The 24293-nt window shown below is 39.3% G+C and overlaps 2 protein-coding genes and 2 long non-coding RNA genes across 6 annotated transcripts in view; 1 reads left to right on the top strand and 3 right to left on the bottom strand.

The window, feature by feature from the left end:
• The window catches only part of mpp2b (membrane protein, palmitoylated 2b (MAGUK p55 subfamily member 2)), a 46045-nt gene extending 41141 nt beyond the window's left edge, over nt 1-4904 (top strand). For all 3 annotated transcript variants that reach the window (XM_034118855.1, XM_034118854.1, XM_034118853.1), the window contains 6 exons: nt 18-120; nt 1081-1149; nt 1228-1389; nt 1666-1868; nt 2245-2373; nt 3627-4904. In XM_034118855.1, coding sequence (XP_033974746.1) covers nt 18-120; nt 1081-1149; nt 1228-1389; nt 1666-1868; nt 2245-2373; nt 3627-3803 — 843 coding nt within the window. In that variant the 3' untranslated portion in view covers nt 3804-4904. The remainder of the gene's footprint in view (nt 1-17; nt 121-1080; nt 1150-1227; nt 1390-1665; nt 1869-2244; nt 2374-3626) is intronic.
• Nucleotides 4905-5076: 172 nt separating this feature from the next.
• LOC117473313 lies at nt 5077-8623 on the bottom strand. Its single transcript, XR_004555026.1, has 4 exons — nt 8533-8623; nt 7332-7395; nt 7029-7248; nt 5077-5309 (listed from the first exon to the last, which is right to left on the bottom strand). It is a non-coding gene; the product is annotated as an uncharacterized LOC117473313 (long non-coding RNA).
• A 359-nt stretch (nt 8624-8982) lies between these two features.
• Nucleotides 8983-11648, bottom strand: LOC117473356. The gene is made up of 4 exons (XR_004555028.1): nt 10887-11648; nt 10174-10227; nt 9836-10088; nt 8983-9718 (listed from the first exon to the last, which is right to left on the bottom strand). It is a non-coding gene; the product is annotated as an uncharacterized LOC117473356 (long non-coding RNA).
• Nucleotides 11649-11692: 44 nt separating this feature from the next.
• Nucleotides 11693-15255, bottom strand: abi3b (ABI family, member 3b). The gene is made up of 5 exons (XM_034118915.1): nt 14971-15255; nt 14213-14380; nt 13405-13584; nt 13226-13290; nt 11693-12215 (listed from the first exon to the last, which is right to left on the bottom strand). Exons 1-5 carry the CDS (start codon nt 15112-15114, stop codon nt 11783-11785), a joined length of 990 nt encoding a protein of 329 aa, XP_033974806.1. The 5' UTR covers nt 15115-15255; the 3' UTR covers nt 11693-11782.
• Nucleotides 15256-24293: the final 9038 nt, after the last annotated feature.

Raw genomic sequence — 24293 nt, 5'->3', positions numbered from 1 at the left:
TCTGTGTGCTCTCGCAGGCCTGCCACATAGAAGGAGGCAGTGCAGGTCTCATCCCAAGCCAGCTGCTGGAGGAGAAAAGGAAAGCGTTTGTGAAGAGAGATCTGGAGCTCACTACCACAGGTACACCTCTCACGGCTCACAGCAGAGCATCATTATGTAGATTCGACACAGACTCCTCGCCGCACTAACACACCGGCAACAAAGGCATCTGTTCCTCTCCACATCATACACACATTTCATCTGGCGCCGGCTGGTCAGCCTGCAAATGTAGTCGGTTTCTCCATCAGTGAGAACTGGAGAGCTGGTAATGAGCGCCGGCGTGATTTAAGGAGGCTTGATTCCAATCTGCTTGTTATTAAGCTGCAGGGTCCTACATTCACAAACAGCTCCTCCAGAGAAAGCACGCTGATTTAGGAGAGGTGATAAGACCCCCGTAAATACGAACCTGATCAATAATCATCTCTTCTCTTGAGAGATGTGTTGTGAAAAGAGCCTCTGGTCCTTAAGATCTATCTGATCTCAACAAAACAGGTGGTGAGTCACAGTCAGCAGCTCGCCCTTCACTTGAGGAGGAGAGGAAGATGACAGCAAACTGTGCTGCCCTTGGAGCGCGGGAAGGACACATCTGTCCGCTTTCCACACATCATACCTACTGGGGGCATGATTTGAATAAACATTTTTTGTTTTCTTGCAGGGTGAGGTCTGAAATTGTTGATCCAGAAGAAGAATACTTCATAATGTAGCACTCGAGGCTTGATGGGTTGAATTCTGACATGAGAATTATTACCTGAGCTCGTGTTTGCTTCTATTTATGTCTCTATTCATAAGACATTCCCCCCCATGGGCTTAATAACTTTTCATTATTGAACAGATGCTCTGTGGAGCCTGGTCACAGGTGTCCTCTGGCAGCAGACAGGTCAATCAATATTAGTGCACAGCGCCCTCTAGTGGGCAGTTAACTGTAATAAACTTTGGATTTATTACCCTTTGGTGCTTTCCGACTTGATCGTTAATCATTTGGACTTTGTTAAAGTCGTTGGCTGAGACAAAAATGTGAGGTTTTGTCTCTTTGTGTCTCAGGTCCTCTTTGTGTTGGAATGGGTGGAAAGAAGAAAAAAAAGATGATGTATTTGACTACCAAAAATGCAGGTATCGTACCTCACAATAACAACATCCCAGTCTATTTTTGTATGATATTCGTCCCCATAATTACTGTTTTCTGACTAGAATTCGATCGACACGAGCTGCGGATATATGAAGAGGTAGCCAAGGTCCCGCCCTTCAGGAGGAAGACTCTGGTTCTGATTGGTGCACAGGGGGTCGGACGTCGCAGTTTGAAAAACAAGCTGCTGGTGTCAGACCCCCAGCGGTACGGCACCACCATCCCCTGTGAGTGCAGCACACTGAACCACATGATACAAACAATTGTGCATTATTACTTTGCAATGTTTTATTTGATGTTGATTTGTTGAATAAACTGTGTGAATATTGTCATTTTCAGATATTTTTTTAACTTAAGTTACTTTCAGTTTTTGTCATCTTGGTTGGCGTCAAAGTTGGAATGTTTTTTCACACATATTTCATCGATTTTCCTGCATATTTTTGTGATTTTAACCTTTTTTATGCTAATTATATATTTCCTCTTGCCTCTTTCTCATCCTTCAGTCACCTGCAGAAAACCAAAGGTGGATGAGAGGGATGGCCAGATGTACTCCTTCATGACCCGCAGTGAGATGGAGGCCGACATCAAAAGTGGTCGTTTCCTGGAGCACGGCGAGTACGACGGGAATCTGTACGGCACGAAGATCAACTCCATACACGAGGTGATAGACATAGGAAAGATCTGCATCCTGGACGTCAACCCACAGGTAGCGGAATCCTGCTCTGCTTTCTAGGGTTTCAAGTGTTTCAAGTGTTTCTTATGTAAATGACTTCAGTTTAAATTCTATATTCGAGCCAATTTTGTTCGGCTCGTTGCTTCTGTAGTATTTTCCGGCTGAGCACCTCATCAATATTTATCAGAAAGATCTCTTAATGATTGGCATCATGCACTGGAAACACTCGGCTAATCTTATTTGCATACATTAGCTTGATAAATGTGTTAAGATCAGGATGCTGCAGTTGCATTTTAATCACATTCTCTCTCAGCTTTATAATTGTGTGTCACAGCTTTTCCCTTGGCTTGCTGTGCAGTCATGCAGGGATTGTAAGATGTCTCACATCCGTTTTTTCTTTTCTTCGAAGGCTCTTAAAGTCCTGCGGACGGCAGAGTTCCTGCCCTATGTTGTCTTTATTGAAGCTCCGGATTTTGAGGTTCTCAAAGCTATGAATAAATCAGCAATTGAGTCAGGAGTGGTGACCAAACAGTTAACGGTGAGTTTGTGTTTTGGCCCTGAAAACCATTTTCTGGGTTTCACGTTTCATTCATCTTCTACCATGCACAATATGGTTGTGATGAATCACAGTTTGGAACAGTTTTATTTATTTTTTAAGGTGGGACTATTGCCTTAAAGGTGGGGTAGGTAAGTTTGAGAAACCGGCTCGAGATCACTAGAATTTGAAAATACACAACCGGAGAAAATCTGCCACTTCCTTACAGGGCCCCTCCTCCAACACACACGAACGCGCACATGACCAATGAGGGCACGAGATAAGTTTGTGCACAGATTGAAGGCTGACAGGCAGGTAGACCATCCAGTTATTTTAGCCGGTACTACGGCTTCCACAGATGACATTTTTTTATGGATTTTTTGTCAAAGCACTTAAGATATTCATTGCTATCGGGATGTTAAGAGCATTCCATGGAATATAACAAAAAGTGTATCTCGAGCCGGTTTCTCAAACTTACCTACCCTACCTTTAAAGGTGGGGTATGTAATTTATTTCAGAAACACTTTTGTTATATTCCATGGAATGCTCTTAACATCCCGATAGCAATGAATATATTAAATGCTTTGACAATAAATACATAAAAAAATATCATCTGTTGAAGCCGTGGCGCTGTAAAAAGCACGACCAATCATCTGAGCCGGCCCGGCTAAAATAACTGGATGGCCTACCTGCCTGTCAGCCTTCCATCTGTGCACAAACTTATCTCGTGCCCTCATTGGTCATGTGCACGTTCGTGTGTGTTGGAGGAGGGGCTCTGTAAGGAAGTTTGAAGGAAGAGGCAGACTTTTTCCGGTTGTGTACGTTCAAATTCTAGCGCACTCGAGCTGGTTTCTCCAAAATGACATACCCCACCTTTAACTTATTGATAAATAAGTATATTTTTACGGATTTTTTTTCAGACGTTTTTCCATATTAATCAGTTACTTATTTAGTTACACATATCCAATAAAAGGGGAAAAAATAAATACTTTTAAAAGCATGTTTTCAGGGGCTCTAAAAGTCAGGGTTCTTTTAAAGCCTGAAATTCATCATATGAAATCTCATTTTATTGGTAATGGGAATACCTAATGTGATTGTTTTACTCTGCAAAGCAAACCAAAAAGCTGCATTACTAACATTTAAATGATGTAAACTAGTTGGATTTATGTGCAATTTTAAAGTTAACTCCATCCAAGTAATAGCCTGCTCTTTGTTTTGTATTGTCACCTAATCGTCTCACTGTGTTTCTCCTACAGGACTCTGAGTTGAAGAGGACAGTGGACGAGAGCGAGCGCATCAAGCGGGCGTACGGACATTACTTTGACCTCTGCATCGTGAACGACGGCCTGGAGGCTGCGTTCAGGAGCCTACGGTCTGCGCTGGAGAAACTGTACACGGAGCAGCAGTGGGTGCCTGTCAGCTGGGTCTTCTGAACCAAGAGGTCACCATCAAGCCACAGGTCAAAGGTCAGAGGACGGCGAGGTAGCTCCAGAGGGGCCGTCTCCATGCAGTCGATTGGTGGTGGAGGTCCAAGCGTCATCGTTCAGTGCAAACGACCAGCCTCGTGTAGAGCGTTTTTGTACAAAAGTTAGTGTTCCTCCGTTGAGGCTAATGTCAAGTTATACTTTTATTTGAAATCATTTTACTGATATTTGTCGAGAAGGATTTAGAGTTGATTAGGAGGTTTAGTGCAATAGTGTGAGTGAGCGTGTGTGTGTGCGTGTGCGTGTGTGTGTCTGTTATCATAAACGTGGAAATAGAGTTAGAGTAAAGAATAAGTTTTGCAGATAAATCTACCGAAGGGTTTTTTCGTTGAAGGATATAAAACTTTCTAGCCTTTCCTACTTTATGTAGTGTACTGTTTACATTGGGTTGGTAGGACAGATTGGTGACGGAAACATACCAAATGTCATATTTATTATAGACCATTTGATCATACAGTATGATTGTATGTGTTCAGAAATGTGCTTTATATCGTTTGTCTCCACTAATTTGAAAAATGAACAGCAATAGATTCCAACTATAACATATATGTGCAATACATTTACACACAGACTCTGATGTATACATAAACACACTTTGTATTAAGATTGCAATACTTTTATCTTTGAATGTTGATTACATTATACATTTGTTGTCCTATGCTGGTAAGGCGTCAGGTTTATTCGACGGCGAGACGACCCAGCAAATTGATTCTGTTGGAGTTTTATTTGTAGCACTAAGAACAACACAAAATGAAAATGTAAAAGTAGCCTACAGTATGCACTGATTGTATAATGAAGGCAAATATGTTACCTAACAATACAGGTTGGACAATTAATGGACGTTTTTTTCTGTTATTTCTGATTTACATACAGTCAAATATTTACATACTTACTTTTGCCTTAACGTTGTTCAAAAGCCAAGGAAACACTCACTGTACATGTTCCTTCTTAGAGAATAGAGAAGAATAATACTGGCATTGCATTGAATATTTATTTTATTTCCCCTCAAACTTGTAAGTACTGTATTGTAATAAAGAGTATATAGTATAACATAGAGAGCCACTCGGTGCTTTCATGGTTCTGCTGGTGTGTAGATGCAGTGGGACAGCTACACTGTAGTTTGATGTTCATATCAAAGTGTATTAAAATGGAGATGTTGTGAGGATTGCTTCACTGTCTACAGTTAATATCAATGCAAAGTTCAAATCAAAGCATTAAATAAGTGACATACTATTTTTCAGCATACACAGAAACAACATGAGTCAGTGTAGCTGTTGGAGGCCTGGTGTTTCCTGTGTGGCTGCGGGGGGGGGGGGGGGGGGTGATGGTGCTCGATGGTTGTTATGGATGCAGGTGTCCCGCGGGTGTCATCCAGTGATGAGACGGCGTTATCGGAAACATCTCATATGCAGGTGGAGAGTCATCGGACCAAATGCTGGTAATCTTGGGATCAAACTGCAAAAAGGTAAAGTGACATTTTATTATTTTATTTAACTGTTCCTACAATATAATTTTTAAATTGTCAGAGTTTTATACTTAATGAATCTTAAGATCTAGATTACTAAACTTAAACAAAACAGAATATTTTTTAGTGTTTAGAGCACATGTGTCAAACTCAAGGCCCGGGGGCCAAATCAGGCCCTTGGTGGATTTAATGTCGGCCCACAGGATAATTTTAAATTACTATTAGATCTGGCCCTCCGGTATATTGCACGCACACCTGAGGGTTTCCTCAGCTCAGAGCCTGACCCCAAACATTGATGACCTTGCACCCAAGATGAGATGCCAAGTATCTGCTTGAACTAGCATCACAGAGCAGCACACTGAGTTTAAATGGATGTTTCCTTCTGCACTTTCTTTCTTGAGACAACGGGGCATGTTTGGGTTTTTCTTTGAGGGAAATAGTTTTTTTGAAGCTGTTGTTGGCCTGTGGAAAAATGTAATCATAAGAAATGACTCCGGAAAATCTGCAGATAGAGCCATAAGAAATGAATGCAACTGATTATTTAATGTGTAATGTTGTTTTTATAGGCAATCATTTAAGCTTTGTTAGTTCCAGGTTTAATATGTGCAATAAGTTCATTTCAATACGTTTTGCAATAAACATTGAACCTCGACTAGTACCCATTTTTTTATTTTGGCCCACTGTGTATTTGAGTTTGACACCCCTGGTTTAGAGAACCGCTAAAGTACATTTTCTGATATATGCTTATTGACTTTCTTGCTAGATGTAAAGATGGAGAAATACCCTTCATGATTCTGTGATTCTTCAGCATCCAGAGTCAAACTGCATAAAAGTCAATCACAATTTCACTATAATAACAAAATTCAACTTGTAATTGTCTGTTTTTACACCTTATATTTCTTGCTTAGATTTAGATGTGAAGATGGATTGACTGAAGAAAACAAATAAGCTTATTACCAGAAAAAAATGAAACTTTTAACTTAATTGTTGATTCTTTTAAGAGAGATTTAAATTGAATTACAATTGTTTAATGTCATCCACACACAGGGGCGGACTGGCCATCGGGCCGTTCGGGACGAATCCCGATGGGCCGGTACTGAAGTGGGCCGGTCGGACGATGTGGGCCGGTCGGATAAGTCACTAGCCCCCCCCCCCCCCCCCCGTCGACAATTTACTAGCGGTATTTACTTGCGGTACCGAGGTGGGCCGGCGGTACCGAAGTGGGCCGGTCGAGAGTCCCGGGCTGATTTGTAGTCCCAGTCCGCCCCTGTCCACACATGTCTATGAGTCAAACTGCACACACAGTAAAGCACACCCTGTTATTACAGAATTCAATTTAAATCAGTGTTTTATATTTCATGTTTTTAATGATTAAAATGAGTGGGAAGCTCTAGATTACTAATCTTAAACAAAATGAAACGTGTTTTGGTGAAAAGCTAATAGTAATGTGTGACACATGCTTAGTGGCTTTCTTGCTGACAGTAACACATGAAGACACATACACTCAAGACTGTCAAACTATTCCTTTAAATGTTGATTTTTAAGACTTATTTAATTGGATTTTTAAATGTTTATTATTATATGACTTTTCTTTGACTCTTCTGTGTCCAAATACAGCCGGTGATTTTGTTAAAGTTGTCCAATATGTTGGTTATATTAATGACAGTAGTTTAAATCTTTGCAGTGACTTTAATGACGGGCTTACGCACCAGTGAGTATGGTGGGGGGAGATCCACAGTGCTGTACCGAGGAGGGAATCTGTCATATTGTGTTTCTTCTTCTGCCTGATCCTCAGACAAAGAAATCGTAGAGAGCCGATTGTCATCATGTGGCGTCGGTACGGTGACGCCATACGCTGCTCTTTTATTTTTTGCCTGCATATAGAAGCAGAGGAGAACCACAGCGATGGCCCCCACCAAGCCTGGGAATCTAGGAGCACATTTCCATCATTCAGAGACTTCAGAGGTATATCATCAGGGCGATTTCATGTTTGCCTTGATTTGATTACTTACAAATATTGGAGGATATTCCCTACTGGAGCCATGGCTGGTGTTATGTCAACCTGCTGACATTGCTCTAAGGAAAAAACGAAATAATGATATGTAACATGGTCAACCATTGACAGTGTGACAACTAATTGAAATTAGAATAATGTAGACTGAATATGAATGCAAGTAGACGGTTACTAATTACAGTCATTCATGTACTTTTTTTTTAGTATTTCCATTTCCTGTTTTTTTTACTTTTAATACAATACATATTGAAAATAGTGTACTTCCTGATGAAGATAATGAAGATTACAGTACATCATGAGTTTAAATAAGATAATGAGGATGATGAATTTAATTAGGATAAATTACATCATGCGGATAAATAAGATAATGAAGATAATATACTCCACTGTATGTACTTGCTATCTTAAGTTGAACAAAACCTAATCAACAAATGTGACGTATCATAACATAATTGAGCCAATAAAATCCGCAATTACTGGCATAAAAGAAATAGTGCAATTTTGATGCATTCATTCTATAATAATTCAATTTATTTTCTGAAAATGGTCAGCTGTGCAGAATAAGCGCTCTTACTTGATTGTAGGGGCTCTTACTTATTTTAACGCTGTCATTTTGCTCACTATACTTAAGAATAAGATCTGAGTCCAGCTGTTCAAACGTGTTAAATGTTCTATGATATGTTCTGAAGATGTGGACAAGCTTGGAAAACATCTACAGTATCAGATTTATTTCAGTCAAAGAATAAAACGAGCTGTCTTCTCTGACCGGAAATGAAGTCTTTAGACGTGACACACACAAATCAACAAGTGGGTGTTGGCTCACAGGATATTATGATGTGTCAGCCTTCACATACTCGAGCCCACTAGTACGAGACTAACTGACCAATCACATGGTTGACTTGTGACCTATGACCCTGCAGTATTTCACTAACAATAACGCACTTTTAAACGCTTTCAAAACACCTCAGCATTGTACACATAAACAAGCTTGAATCAAAACGATCTGAATGACCGGGATACTGTTTAACTTTATTGTCTGAGTTTAACAACCGACAGTGAACCTTCATCATATAAATCTGCTGCTCGTTACAACTGTTAGAGAAAACGACTATATTCAACTAATTATAACATACGTTACCTTGATGACACATAATTAAAAGATAAATGGATTATTTTATTACAATGGGATGAGTCCTTACCTTTTTTAAGAATCCAAAACAAACAGAAAGTGTCCTGCCCTCAGGACTGTATCAAAGGATAATGTGTGTCACTTAGGGAAGTGCATGACCCGATGAGCTTTTACAGCATTATTGTTTTTTTTAAAGACACAGACACTTAGAGGTGTGCTCTGTGTCTTACACATCCTGCATGTTAAACAAAATCATTCAATCTTACTGCAGTACAGCAACAACGATGGCGTTCCTCAGGGATCAATAATAAGACCACTCGTCTCTTGTTCTACTTGCAGTATACATTTATACTATAATAAAAATGTACTTGCGGTATAATTATGCCCCTCCAAATAGTCATGGCTTTGTGAACTGAAACTGATCTTATTTAGTATTTACAGATTAACTTATTTACAGATCTACTTTTTACATTGTTGGGGGGGAAAGGGTATAGTTCAAGGATGATTAGACTTCAATTCATTGAATTCACAAATATAAATTACTTTATTTTGTAAATAACATACTGTATGTTAAAAAAGTTGCCTCTGTAATATTCAAGCATGTAAACAAGTGCCTTAACTTAAATACTGAATCTCTTTTAGGTATGCATATTGTACATATGGCAGTGTTTAAACAAGGTTAAGTATGAAACTTTAGTATTTAAAACAGTCAAAACCAGTCTCTCCTTTTCCACACAGTGGATTGCTTACAGGTAGATTAATCGTATACACTTACTCACGTACAAGCACTAACGTTAACAGTTACCTGTATGGGCTCAAATAAGGGTCGAAAAGATATTGTGAAATTATGTTGTGCTTTTTGTAATGTAATATGAAACATGTTAATGACTGTGAGTTTAAACCCAGGCTTTTAAATTATGGCTCAAAGCACATTAATAAAAGGTACTTCAGGGCTGAAATTCTTCATTCATTCGTGTTTTTTTTTACAATTTTCCAATACAGACAGGTCTTGCAAAATCTTATTTACAATCACGTTTGGAAATAGTTTCTGCACATCATTTCACAATGTCAAACTCTACTGTAAGTGACCCTTATTTGATTCCATAGGAATGTTATGTAAAAAAAAAAGTATAGTTTGTTTAGAGTAGAGGATGTTTGAAGTGTATGAAGGATGAGGTGGAGGATCAGGGTCGCTCTGAGTAAGGTTGAAGATCTGAGTATGATGGAGGGGGGTCTGGACAGGATGGTGGTTCGAACTGGAAAGGAGAAGAGTTATTAAATTACATAAATATTGCACTTTCGTTGCTGAGGATAAAATCTTTGAGAACATTTTTAAAGATAATTAGCAGAAAAAACCCTATATCAAAACCTACCCTGTATGGAGGAGGGCTGACATTTCTTGAGCAGTACATGGGAGGCTCTCTGTAAGGAGGTTGAAAATAAGCTTCATATACGTCCATCATTTCCTCGTCTTCCTCTCCCACCTGCTCCTCTTCATATATGGGGATCACATACACAGAGGGAGAGTTAGCCGGCATCGTGGACAATCTTTCTGCTTCTATGCGCCTCCTTACGAAATGGCAACAAAAAGCCCACAGTAGGATACCAGCGCACATCAAGGTGACCCTGGAATAAAAGACGGCTTAAGTATACATGCAGCAGGCATACAATGAGGTGTAGAGGAGGTCAAATTAATGTTTGAAATACTTACTCAATCACAGGATAATAAAGGACCATGGCAGTTTTCTTTTTTTCTAAATCACACCTGAGAAAAAATGCACAAAAAGGCCTTAAACGTGAAGATAGTAAATATCTAACCGTTTGTCATGTTTTATAATGTTCCGTTTTGAAATACAGTCAGACAGTTCAAAGGTAGCTCTTTATTGTGTTGTATCCCTAAATAACACACCGACATAAACAGAATGTCTTTAAGGCAGATATAATTACTGTGAAAGTTTCACAATCATGAAACGTATATCCACCGCAGTAACACTGTAGGTTTTGATCTGACTCCCACTCATAGTCAATATAACACTATAGTTCAAAGATGAAACTGCACAGCATGTGTTGCTCTAATGGCATGTTGCTACATAAAAGATTGCATTCGAATGTATTAAATCAAAAGAAAGCAGCAGTAAAAGAAAGTGGCTAACATTTCCTTTCTTTCCTGACGAATATATAAAACAGGACCTTCTACAATGAGCCCGTTTCTCCAGTTGCAGGCCTTGCTGAGTAGTCAATAAAAAAAGCACAGAAAAAGATTTATCAAATTTGGTTGAGCTGTCTCTGACTAAATTAATATGTTCCATTCAGTAAATAAAGCTTACCTTCAAGTACACGCCATGCAGTGCAGGTTAAGTAGCACGATGACTTGCAACAGACATTTTATAGCCTCCTTGACCTGTTTAAAGTAGCAGAACTCACCGGTCAGTGACGTAAAGAACTTATCATCTTTGGCACTGCTCCCACGACACACTCCAATAACACTGAGGGGCCAAAGGGCGCTCTCTGTTAAAAGTGACTCATAATCATTAGGAAACAATGTGATAAACACAATGAAGTAATAATCAAGGGGTGATAACATTATGGGGAAAAGACAAAATCCCCTGTTTCAGCTTGTGTCCTAGGAATGCAGTCAAGGTGTTGTTGAAACATGTCAGAGGAATCTGCACTGCAGCAGAATGTTTCACTTTGAAGGAGGATTCTCTGTCCCAGAAAAATAATAATTTGAGGCTGACGCTGAGCCAGCTCAAGGTTAAACCACTACACACACCCTAAAGAGGCCTGTAATGCTCATTTTTAGGTTCATATTAGTGTTTAGTGCCTCTACTGTGACATGTCTCCATGCTTTAATGTTCAAAAAGCTCTTTTCACCCTCTGTCTGAAACCAGAGCCCAGTCTGCTCTGATTGGTTAGCTGGCCGCCTCTGTTGTGATTGGTCAACCAGCTTAGAGATGTCCCGCCCCTTGGCCTTTCACGTACAATGTGTTGGAGTGCTAGCCAATAGGAGCGTGAATGTTGCGTAGTGATGTCGCTATGTTACAGAAGTAAACAAAGGAGTCCAATGGAGGGAACTTTGCGATTTTAGCCTTTACAGAACATATACACGCACAAAAAACCTAAAAAATATATAACAGGAAAGGGAAAACTCCCAAAAAGTATAAAAGAACCTCTTGAAATGTTTTATTTAAGCTTATTTCTGATCCCACAATAATGCCTGAAAGAATTTCTCATGTTGCACAAGTTGTACACACCCCAGCATGCCTGAGAGTTACACAAGAAGTTACTCCTTGAAGAATAAAAACATCCGATAATGTCTGTTAGCATAGGAGAGGAGGAGGAGGTGGAGGTGGAGGTGGCACAAACCCAGAGGTGCCAGTCTGAGAGGGTGGTGGAGGAGGAAGAGGGGAACCTCCCGATACAGGAGGAGGTGGAGGAGGTGGAGGAGGAAGAGGAGAACCTCCCGATACAGGAGGAGGCGGTGGCGGGTAGACGTTGTTCGACGGAGAGATTGGCGGTGGAGGGGGAGGTGGGGGGAGACTTGTGGGTGAGATTAAGTTTGGCGGAGGAGGGGGGAGGCCTGTGTCCATTGAGGAAGGAGGTGGTGGAGGAGGAGGAGGAGGAGGAGGAGGAGCGATCATACTGGGGTCCAGATTGGCAGGAGGAGGCGGAGGCAGGCTGTTGTCGGTGGGGTTGGAGACGTTTGGCCAGGTGGGGACTGATGGAGGGGGGACAGCGATGCCGTAACTGGACCTGCATTAAAAAAAAAGAAGGTTTTTTAAAAGAATAGTTCAACATGTTTCTTGTACAGATACAGAATATATTAGATGTATTAACAAGAGAGCTTTAGACGTGATGGTAGCTGTTTTTACTAGCCACGACTTGTATTCTTTCCCCCTTGTTAGTGTGTGTGTCTGTGAAGAGATAGCATCAAATACCAAACAAGATGCAGTCACAAAACTTTAGAGATGTGTAGTTGAGATCCAAACCGATTGTAGTTGGATGTGGTTCAAACAAGGGTGCTGTACAGTAAGTAGGGGAGTAGGAGGTAGGGAGTAGGAAAGGTGCCATTGGTCTCCCAACTATACGCCCTTGGTGGCTGGGGGGGATCTCACCATAATATGTTTCTCTAGATGTTGGATCAGTTGGATGCAAGTAAGAACTACACTTTTTTTAGCTTGGATTTCTTGTCTCTAACTCCGTAGTCAGGGGGTTATTGTGCTCTAAATTCTACTCAAAAGCAAAACTCCATCGCATTGCAGACAGTGAAAATGGATTGGGGTTAGTGGACAAGGACTCATTTTATAGGGTTTAAAAAGCAGAAATGGCTGAAGCCGGTTCTGCATTAGCTGTGCAAGAGGATATAGTGGGCCTTGAGTAGTTTGCGTGCAATGCATCCTGGTACATGTAGGCCCTGCCAGTCAGTTCCATTAACAGGAGAACTCAGTTTTATTTGTCAATATAGCACATACTTAGCAATGTATTGCCTATATTGATAACGTGAATAATCAACACTGATTTGATAACATAACAAAAGGTTGTGAATGTTCCCTTTAAAATTCAGGCAGGAGAGTGGTAGTTATCTCCTCAGAAATGCACAGGAGTGTATTTTACAAAACTGTTTCTTTCGTCCATATTTCAGAAACCTTTCCGCCATGATCTTGAATTGTGCAGCTTTTGTTATGTCTCTTTTATAATAATCAGTATGGGAGTGTTCATATTTTTAACAAAGTTGCTTTAAAAAGGGTAAAATATATACTCACACAGTGTAGTCTGCAGTGCTCTGTATGCTCTCTGTGGAGTCGGCTTTCTTAGGCTGCAGGGGGTACTGTGGGGAGAAGACGGATAAAGGTTAGAAAACAAAGGCATCTCTACACACTGAAAGGTTTTGAACTCAAAGTCAATTTATTTTCTTTCTCTTCCAATTTCACATCCAATATACCTCAAAGCAGTGTCCAGTGGAGTCCAAGATGGAGAACGATATTGGGACTCTGGAGTAGCTTCTCTCTGGCTCCTTGCCTGCTGTCGGGGGGGTGATGAGCTTGGCTCGGGTTCTGTCTTTAGGAGTAGTGAAAGCACCAATCTCTCTCCTGGCTACCGACTCAAAGTGGATGGCTGCAGCCTGGAGAAGAGCACAGAGAGACACAAACACTCTCAGAACACTTGTTCCTAGATAGCATATTGACCAGACTGACTTCAGATGTGAGCGATGACCTGCAAGTGGAGCAATACAGCAACTTGCACACCTTTTGGTTTTACAAATATACAACCAACATTAACACTGTAGAGATTTGTATTTAAGGTTTAATGTAGTGGCCGAAGGTCAAGCACTCCATTGTTCAGCAAAAGCAGTTCAATAAATTATGAAAATGAGGATACAAACAAGTATGAATACCACTTGTATTTACTTGTTTCATTCTGTTATTTCACCAAATAAAAAGCAGAATGCTGCACCTTTTATAGACAATACTTTAACAAATGTTTTGCCAGCTATGGAAAGTAGTGTTTTCAGAAACATCATTGGTTTTTATAAATATAGTTTCTCAATACTTAAACAGTTGCAATACTTACAATACTGCCAAAACTATTTTGGTATAATGGTATCAACAATTGTAGTAAATGTATTTTTAGGAACTGTATTGAGGTTTTCCCTGCATTGCAACGACAATATGCAAAGGTCACATGACTCTATGGGGCAGCAGAGGTCAGGTGAGCAGTGTTTCAGTGTTTCAGGTAGATGTGGTCCTCACCAGGGACAGCAGGTTGACGGAGGACTCCAGGTCTCTGATCTGCAGGTCCTGGGAGTCCAGCAACCGGAGCAGGGTGCTGCCCACGCTGTTGATCTGGTACGCCACGCTGGCAAGAGCCTGAGCAGCCAGACCCATCGCCTCCTCAACCGCCTTCGATGTGTCCTCTGCCTGGAGGGTTGTATTTATGGTTTTACAGTGGTGAAATGTAATGAAGTACATTTATCAAGCAATGTATTCTAATACAATTTTGCAGTATACCCTACCTGAATGTTTGCATTGTATGGTACTCTGTATACTCATAGTCCAATACACTTTGGAAGCCAATAATGTAGTTTTTACTCCATCTCTTTTACTTGACAGCTTAAGTTACTAGTTACTTTGCAGATCCAGATGATTAGCTAATACAAAATATTAATAAACTCATAAACCAAATTGAAATACATTAGAGATTAAAATATCCAATAGCACTATTTAAAGTAAATAAAGTGTGCTTCACTTTTACCAGTATTTTAATATATGATTCTTAAATTGGACATTAATATCCCTTTTTACACATTAATTCTTTTTAAATGCCAATACTTCTGTACTTTTACTACAGTACTTTTACGTGTAACAGAGTATTTTTCCAAGTAAGTTTTTCTACTTTTACTCAAGTAATCGATCTGAATACCTCTGTAAAACACATGGAAAGTCCTAAACCTGGCACCAGTTGTGACTTTACCTGTTGTTGTTGTTCACTGAGCATTGGGCCCACTCACCTGGAGGAAGTTGTTCTCGCAGTAATCTGCGACGCGGTGGAGGTTACTGTGGTTATCAACCAGATTCCTCCTGGCAGTCGGCGCTTCTTGAAATATCTGGGTAATAACTTCAGAAAGCCTCTTTTGCTCCGTCATTTCTCCCATCGTCGCTGCTAACAAACCCTTTAAAAACAACTCCCCGCTGCTGCAGGAAGATGTGGAAGTGTGTCAGGGAGGAGGTCGGTGTTCGGGAAGGCGGAATCACCGCAGGGGAAACATTTCCACAGCAGCTGATCCCAGGGCAGGGCTCTGCTCCAGGTACACATCCACCCAAACTCATGAACAACACACATCTGTTTCTAAGGACACATCATGTACCGTTTACATCGTTATACTTGTTAACTATACAATAATATATTACAATATATATTTAAATCCAGGTGCGTATCACAGCTGAGCCACCTGTGTTATATACAACATCCACTAGAGGGCAGTGCAGTCTTATGTCAAGGCCTGTTGATTAGCCTGTTGTATGATACATGATAAGCAAGCTATCCCTTTAGGTCAACAACACACGGATAACAGTATCTACATAAGGAACGGTTTACTCCACACACGCGTAGTAAAGGTTAGCCTTATTTTATTTTGTTACAAACACACACGGGACAGATTGATCATTAATCCTCTCTTTTGAATAGTTGACTGAATGTTCATGATGATGTTTTGTGTTGATTAAGCTACTTGAAAGTAATTGTATTATTTAATTTAGTAAATGATTTCCTTTCTACATGATATTTAGAATAAACTGATCGATAAACATGCTTCTAAAAAAAAAAGAAGTACTCATAATACCAGAGTGTAGGACTACTCTGTTACAAGTAAAAGTCCTGCATTCCAAATCTTACTTAAGTAAAAGTAAAAAAGTATTACCATCAAACTATACTCAATGTACAAAAAGTAAAAGTAATCATTCTGCACACTGACCCATTTCAGAATAATATAAAGTATTACCAGCTTAATGTACTTCAAGTATCCTAAGTTAAAGTAGCCTACTCTTTACCTCTTTTCAAGGTATTACATTATTATGGTTATTATAATATCCAGTTTTTATTCATTTAAGAGCATTATAATGCTGTAGTTGTTCAATGTGGAGTTTATAGATAACACAGGTGGCTCAGCTGTGATATGCACCTGGTATCAAATATACTGTATTATGATGTATTTTTTTAGAGGAACAAGTATAACTACAACGTACATTATGTGTCCCCAAAACTTACATTATTTATTAAAATGTAGATACATTAAGTAGATAAGTAGTACAGTACTGCATTTTATCACATCAGCATATGATGTGTTTATATATGTACAAATTAACAAGTAACTGTGAATGTCTATAATACTCATCTATACCGCTATGCTTGGACTGCTGCCCCTCTACATATCCACTTACATATCACACAAACAGTACAGCTATAGCCTACGATCTCAAAATTACATCACTCTGTCCGTCCCCTCAGTACGCACGGTGCTTGGGAAAAAAGCCATATCATACTCTGCCCCCTCGACCTGGAACACACTTCAGCAGGAACTTAAGCTGACCAGTTTGATACCCATCACGGATTTTAAACTAATTTAAAAAAAGCTGGAGAAATCATCTGTGGGTGTTTGCACCTGCTATATCTGACTACTTTATATGGATTTCAATGACTACTTTTTTTATGATGTTGTATTTCAGTGTTGCCTCTGTGTTTAGTGTCCTGTCTGTCTGTAACTTTGTGTGGTAGTGTTACCACTGACAGGTCTCTCTTGAAAATGAGACCTTGTGTCTCAATGAGATTTTACACCTGTATAAATAAAGGCTAAATAAAAAATAAAAAAATGTAAAAAAAATAAAAGCTTTAAATGGAAATGTACAAATATGTCAAAAAACTACAACTATACTACAATACTTGAGTACATGTACTTAGTTTCTTTCCACACTGGCCTCTAAGGGACACATAATGTACGTTGTAGTTATACTTGTTCCTCAAAAAAAGAAAAAAATCATAATACAGTATATTTGATGCCAGGTGCGTATCACAGCTGAGCCACCTGTGTTATCTTTAAACTCCACTAGAGGGCACTGCAGTACAGAGAAAGGTGCTTATGTGAATGACTGTACATGAGCCTGTTGTATGATGATTATAAAAGATAAATAATGTCAGAGACAGTATATGAACCAAGAACTGAGAAGCTCAGTTGTATAAACTCCAGCATCAGATGAATATCTCAGCCTCTTCTGCTCCGGATTATGTTTCACTCTAATGTCGTTTCATGATTACACAAAGCTCTGAGACACTGCATTGTTTTGGACATCCTGTCCAAACAACTTGAATTCCATAACATCGTTCATTGTGTTTGTGTTTGAAAAAGCTCCCAGTGGCCAGAGTCCAGTTTATTAAGAGGTTCCTGTTTGTTTACATGCAGCGGAGGATTATGGGACAGTGGGCCACACCACCTCTACTACATACAGTAGGAGCAAGATATACAGAAGTATTCGTTTTTTTAAATCTTGCTGTTTTTAATATATATGTGGTTATTTTGGAACACTTGAGCCTGTAGGTGTAGCTGTAGGTGTTTTATAGTTGTTTGGTGTTTCTTTGGAGTTTGCTTGCTGCCTCGTACTGGCCACCTTAAGTGTCTTTGTGTATTTTATGGTCATTTAAAGTGGACCTATCATGCTATATTTGAAACATATATTGTAGGGCCATACCTATATAAAACATGTCTGTGAAGTTTTTTTTTCAAAATACCAAACAGATCATGCATTTTAGCCATGCCTCATTTCGCTCTATTTGCTCTTTTCCAGCCCTGTTTTTGCAAGGGCTGATTCTGCTTTTGTGGCAGACTACAGCGCCACTTACAGGCCTGGCATATGTACTACAGCGTCTCCAGCGCTTTCGAGCGGTCTCTCATTCCCCTGATAGGTGGAGAGTTGCCCATATAGGCGGAGCACCCCTTTTCTGACGTCAGAAAAATTCAAATAATAATCAGCTCCGTTGCAGCCCCATTTTTAGAGATTTGGGTATGGAGGAAAAGAGAGAGGGTTGTGTTTTCTGACACTTGGTGAGTTCCCTGACACACCGGGGACACATATTCATGTATAAAAGACGTACAAAAGTGCATTTTGCATGATAGGTCCCCTTTAAATTCATTGTAGTTTTTTTTGTGTCTAATTATAGTCATAATGAATGTCCTTCTAGTTGTTTTGTGTCTCTTTGTAGTTTCTTTATAGTTAATTTGTGTATTTGTGTGGTCATTTTAAGTCTTTCTTTGTGTCTTTTGTACACATTTTGAATGTCTTTTTAGTCAGTTTGTGCCTCTTTGTAGTTTCTGCCCCATTTTAATAGTGTTTTCTGTCTCTTTGCAGCTGTTTTACGTCTCTTTGTAGTGACAGTATTCATGCTAACATGGCTCACGGTCTGCTCCAAAACAATGTAGATGATAAGAGCACATGTTCTGCCATGTGCCAGTTCATCAAGACACTTTCCCCTCAATGAGCCATGTGACACACCACGATAACATTTTATTTGGATCCATGCCAGTATTCATACTTGACTATCAGGTGACTAAAGAAGATGTCTGTCAAAGGGACACTTTACTGTTTAAGTGATGCTGCACAGACTGCTACTCTGACCTCAGCTCTGATTGTTTTAATGGTTCCTATTTTAGGGCCTTTTATTCACATTTTATGTCAGAAGGCTGGCAGTAAAGGGATGACGGGAACAATCTGTTTGCAGTGCATGGATGATACAGCTTAGAGCACTTAAAAACACCCCCAACTCAATGTTGTTCTTGTTGTCAGTTGATATGTCTGAAATATCTCCACTACTATTAAATGCCTGCTATAAAGTGTCATACATTTGTTATAAGAGGATTGTTCCTCGTGTTTTGATCCTCTAGCTTTCATTTAGTGGCGCCATGAGGTTGATTTATTAGTTTTTCAATTCGATTGATTGCCATGAATTTTGATCCAGATGTTCAGGATGCCAAGAGAAAGTTTCCTCATGACTTTCATGATCGTCTGACATTTTATCTAACACAAACTCATCTAGCCAGATATCATAAACATCGAATTAATGGATTGAACTTTTTGCACCAGCTCGATGTTGATTTGCGAATTAATGGATTGAAGTTTTTGCACCAGCTGGATGTTGATTTGCGGTTATAATTCTATCTCAACAACCATTTGAAGAATTGCCATGAAATGTGTAACCGACATGTCCCCAATATGATTTTGTGATCCCTTAACTCATCTAGCTCCATCATCAGGTCAACATTTGTGCTGGTGCTAGTAAGCAAATATTAATATACTAACACTCTTAATTAAGATGTTTACCATGGCGAGCATGTTAGCATTTTTATTGTGAGCATGTTAGCCGCATACTAAGAGTCCCCAAAGAAAGCAGATCCCACTAATCCAACCAATCGCATGAAGTTAAACACCCTGAAAATCATTAGCTAATGTTCTTTAAAGGATCTGATAGCTATCTCCGTCGTCCTTTGAAAGTATAATCCAAATGTTTGATATGATTGATAGTATTGAAGATAGTCTGCAGACGCATGTGCTGTTATCAGTGTGTACCTTGTATTATAGACTCATCAGGATCGTTGTCGTCTGATAAGAGATGATGGAACGTTGTATTTCTTTATTGAACATTCTACCCGTCATATCCTAACTTAAAGGGGACCTATCATGCAAAATGCACTTTTGTACGTCTTTTATACATGAATATGTGTCCCCGGTGTTCCAGGGAACTCACCAAGTGTCAGAAAACACAACCCTCTCTATTTTCCTCCATACCCAAATCTCTAAAAAAGGGGCTGCAACGGATCTGATAAAAACTGATCCAGATTTGAACACTGTCCTGACGTCAGGACAGTGGCGCTACGGGTATTGGGCCAACTCCACCAATCAGGAGGAGACAGCCACGGCCATTGCCGTTCGAAAGCGCTGGAGATGCTGTAGTACATATGCCAGGCCTGTAGGTGGTGCTGTTCTCACAGAATCAGCCCTTGCAAAAACAGGGCTAAAAAAGTGCAAATTGAGCAAAATGAGGCATGGCTAAAATGCATGATCCGGTATTTTGAAAAAAAAAAAGTATAAATATGCCTTATATAGGTATGGTCCTACACTATATTATTATAATATAGCATGATAGGTCCACTTTTTAATATCTACACATAATTAGGATATCATGCCATTTGTTAATGTGTGAAGAAAACAAGATTGGTTGCAAATTGAGATTAACCAATCACAAAAAGGATAACACTTGCTTCAACCAAACTACTGGGATTATATACATTCTGTGAATCTTGACACAAATTCTGTATCAGTGCGTAGTTTTGTGCAGGGAAAAACGTGCTCAGTCGCTGGCTTTGACAAATAGCTGCTGTCGCTTGTTTTTTTTAAATGTTGCATGATTTAACGCAGCTGGAAAAAAGCTACACTATACACCCAGACAACAGAAATCGCCTGGATGTGTGATGCACTGTAGAAACACCTACTGCAGCAGAGCAAGAACACCCTATACTTACCTTCCTGCCCTCTCCCTGACCTCAGACATTATGTCATCTTCATCCACTGCCTCAAATGCGCAACCAAGGTTTTGTAACCCTCAATTACCTCGTTCATTCATTTTTCCACACTAACACTGATGATGCACTTTTCAATCCACCAATCACAGTATTAGAGAGGTCACATTTGAGTAAAGTCTTCATGAGTAAACTAATTATTTATGTTTATCCTGGACCGTCTGAAGATATTTATCTTTTGGCTGCAGATTAGCTGCATTGAAATCCACTGCGCATTAGTAAAGAAAGCATGAACTGCTCACTGCTGTTTTATGGTCTTATTTATACACATGCCTGGATTGCTAGTTGACAAACATAACTCTACCCTCTAAAAAGGTATCATCTAGTTGACGTGTGAAATGAATGATGGCTGGATTCCAATTAGCTGCTTTGGTTTTAGGGTCCTTGTATTGATTTACTACCTGGGATGCTGGAACAGAACAGAAGCATTGTGAATGTCACACACATGACAAGTGAAAACACACCTGTGCACACTGACAGTGGTGTGCAGGGGCTTTAAAATGTTTAATATGGTCCTGCCTGACGTGGCCCACTTTTTTTATTTTTGGCAACACCTGAAAGATTTTTCACATCCTCCTGGATACATCTGTTTTTCCTTATCATTTAATCTATACACATGACATGTCTTTCACATCTGTTTGTACCGGGAGAGGGATCCTTCATCTGTTCCCAAGGTCTTCTCTGTCAGCTGCAAGAGTGTAAGGACAGAGGGTGTCGTATGCTGTACAGTACACACTGTGAAGCCATATAATAACGTTTGATATATTAAGGATTTTGCATAACAGGACGAATGCATCATGCAATTTGAATACAGATTAATCTGAACTGTATGTAGGTTAGGAAATTGCAAGTTAGTTTAGTGAGTTACACCTCGCAGTACACACACACACACACACACACACACACACACACACACACACACACACACACACACACACACACACACACACACACACACACACACACACACACACACACACACACACACACACACACACACACACACACACACACACACACTCTGCACTGTAGCATTTATGTCCAATAGTGTGCAACATATGCCTGTCAGTGGAGATTGGATGTTCGGGATCTATCAAAGCCTCTCCACACTTCACAGAGTTCCATCAAAGGAAAGCCAAATTCAATTATAGTGCCCGAGACTGCAGGAAAACTACATTCTCAGGACACACACGCACACACACGCACACGCACGCACACACACACACAGCGGTTAATACTCATTGTTAGCTCAATTCCAATTAGTCTCCAGGCACCTGCTGCCCTTTACACAAACTTCTTTTTAAGCCACCGGCTTTGTTATACAATAGAAAACCAGAGAGGTGGAAGCAGTACTCAGGTCTTTCAGTTACTGTACTGTAAGTAAAAGAAGCCATACTCAATTGTGAAGTAAAAGTCCTACATTCAAAATGTTACTTAGGTAAAAGTACAAAACATCTTTAAGCACCAAAAGTTAAAGTAGTTGTTATTGCAGAATCATTCATAGTAACTAACTGGACTTTTTAAAATATTATTCAAGCATGAATGTGTTCATCTCAGCTGTTAAATGTGTCAATGTTTAATTATTAGTTGAGTTATATTATCAGCTAATAACCTGAATCTGTAATGTTACTAGCTGTCAGATAAATGAAGTGGAGTAAAAAGTGAAATTTAATAGAAGTAAGAAGTACTTTTAATATTCAAGTACCTCAAGACTGTACTTAAGTACTTGAGCAAATGCATTTTTATTTCATTCCACCACTGAAAAACCTGTGATATGTATTTTTTCTCAGCAGATGTTTTTATTTCCGCTTGTCTCCAACTTGACCCTATAATGACCAGGCGTCGTTAGCCACAAGTTTACACAATCATTGCTCTATCACTTCATCACAGTGCTCCATCTCCCCTTATCACTCCAGCGGTGATGAACTCTGTATCAGCTCTCAGCTCTCAGCCCACACCCGCTCGCTCACATGTTGGATATGAGTCTCATGTTTCCAAAGCCATCAGCACTTGTTTGTGTGCAAGAACATTGGTGATATTTGTGCGATATCTGTAGTAGTATCAAAAATTGTAAAACATACTCTGTCACAACTAAAAAAACCTGCATTCAAAGTATTGATTAAGTAAAATTACAAAAGTATTGGCATGAAAATGTAATTAGTGTACCAAAAGTACCCGTTATCTATATGGCTCATTTCAGAATCCCAGCTGGTTAATGTGGAGCCTTTTTCATTACTTTCTTAACCTTTATCTAGTAGTCAATGTTTTTTGATAAGTTATTCATATTTTGCATTAAATAATAATCTGAATCTATAAAGTAACTAAACATATAAAATAATCTTAGAGGAGTAAAAGGTACGCTATTGACTTCTAAAATTGAGTGGAGTACAAGTATAAAGTAGCATCAAATAAAAAATAACTACAAGTATCTTAACATTTCATGTAAGTATATGAGTAAATGTACTTCACTATCACTGTCAGACAGATATCTATGATGACTCTTTTCCCGAGCGATGCAGATCTGAGCACAGAGGGTCGTCTGCAGGACAGTGCGGTGTGATTTTAATCCCAGGCTGAACTTGTGACCCTGAACTACTCATGAACATGCAATCGCTGTCTCATTGTGAGTTGATAATCACTCTCTCTGCCTTGACCTGCAAACAAGGGTTCACTTTCAATCAGTGTTTTACATAAAGACATCACAGTCAACATGTTAAGTGTTAATTCACTTACTTCAAATCTTCAGTGTGTTGCAAGGAATCACCTTAAGTTACACCAAGAGATCAGAGTTAAAATGTCAGCATATTTTAAATAACATCCTTATCTGTTATTCCTTATCAGCATTTATTCCACCATTAAATATTATTTGAATACCATAATATTCATTTATTTATACACACACAAGCACCAACTGCGGCACGTAACACAAGGTAAGAGCCACTCTGATGTGATGATCGCTATAAATCAGATACCTTACATGACCCTGGCAGATATGAGCTTAAACTATGAATTAAACGGTCAAAATAATCACATGTGCTTATTGTTAACAAATCTAAAACTACAATCCATAAACACTTCGAACAAGCTCTTGAGAAAAAAGTAAACCAAACTCGTAAGAAGAAGTCTTTTAGCTGTTGTAAAGTTGTTAAGATTTATGATTCTCTCGATAAGTAATTTACAATATCTTGTTTATGGCCTCATTCAGTCACTGATTCGTTTTTCTTCTCAGATTATGCAATTTTTACTGACTCATGTTTTGTAACAGTGCTTAAAGTCTTTCAGAAATGTTCTCAGCTAACCGTCAATGTCAAAACAGTTCATATTTGAGGTTTTAATATCAACAGCAAGCGGGAAAGGGACAATTTAGGTTTGTTTTTGGCTGTAACACACAAGTAAAATATTAAATACAGGTGGTTTTCTAACATGAAATCATCTATGACAAAACTCAGATTGAATATTTAGACACGGTTTGAGTTATCATTTGACTTTGTATAATGTATTTAATCTCTCTATGGTGTAATCAGACATATACAATATGGTATAATTTGAGTAACATTTTACGTACCCATTCAAAACATTGCCAAGAAAAGAGGACACATGTTTTCGGTAGACTCTCAGTGGTTTATTTTTTAATTTCTGTTCAAAGTGTAACCAATTCCAGTTATGGGACCATGAGGTGAATGAGTAACTGTTAGCAACAGAGGCAACTG

Source organism: Trematomus bernacchii, unplaced genomic scaffold, assembly GCF_902827165.1.
Source record: "Trematomus bernacchii unplaced genomic scaffold, fTreBer1.1, whole genome shotgun sequence".
Taxonomy (NCBI): domain Eukaryota; kingdom Metazoa; phylum Chordata; class Actinopteri; order Perciformes; family Nototheniidae; genus Trematomus; species Trematomus bernacchii.
Note: the sequence above shows the minus strand (reverse complement) of the source record. Positions and strands in the feature narration are given on the sequence as shown.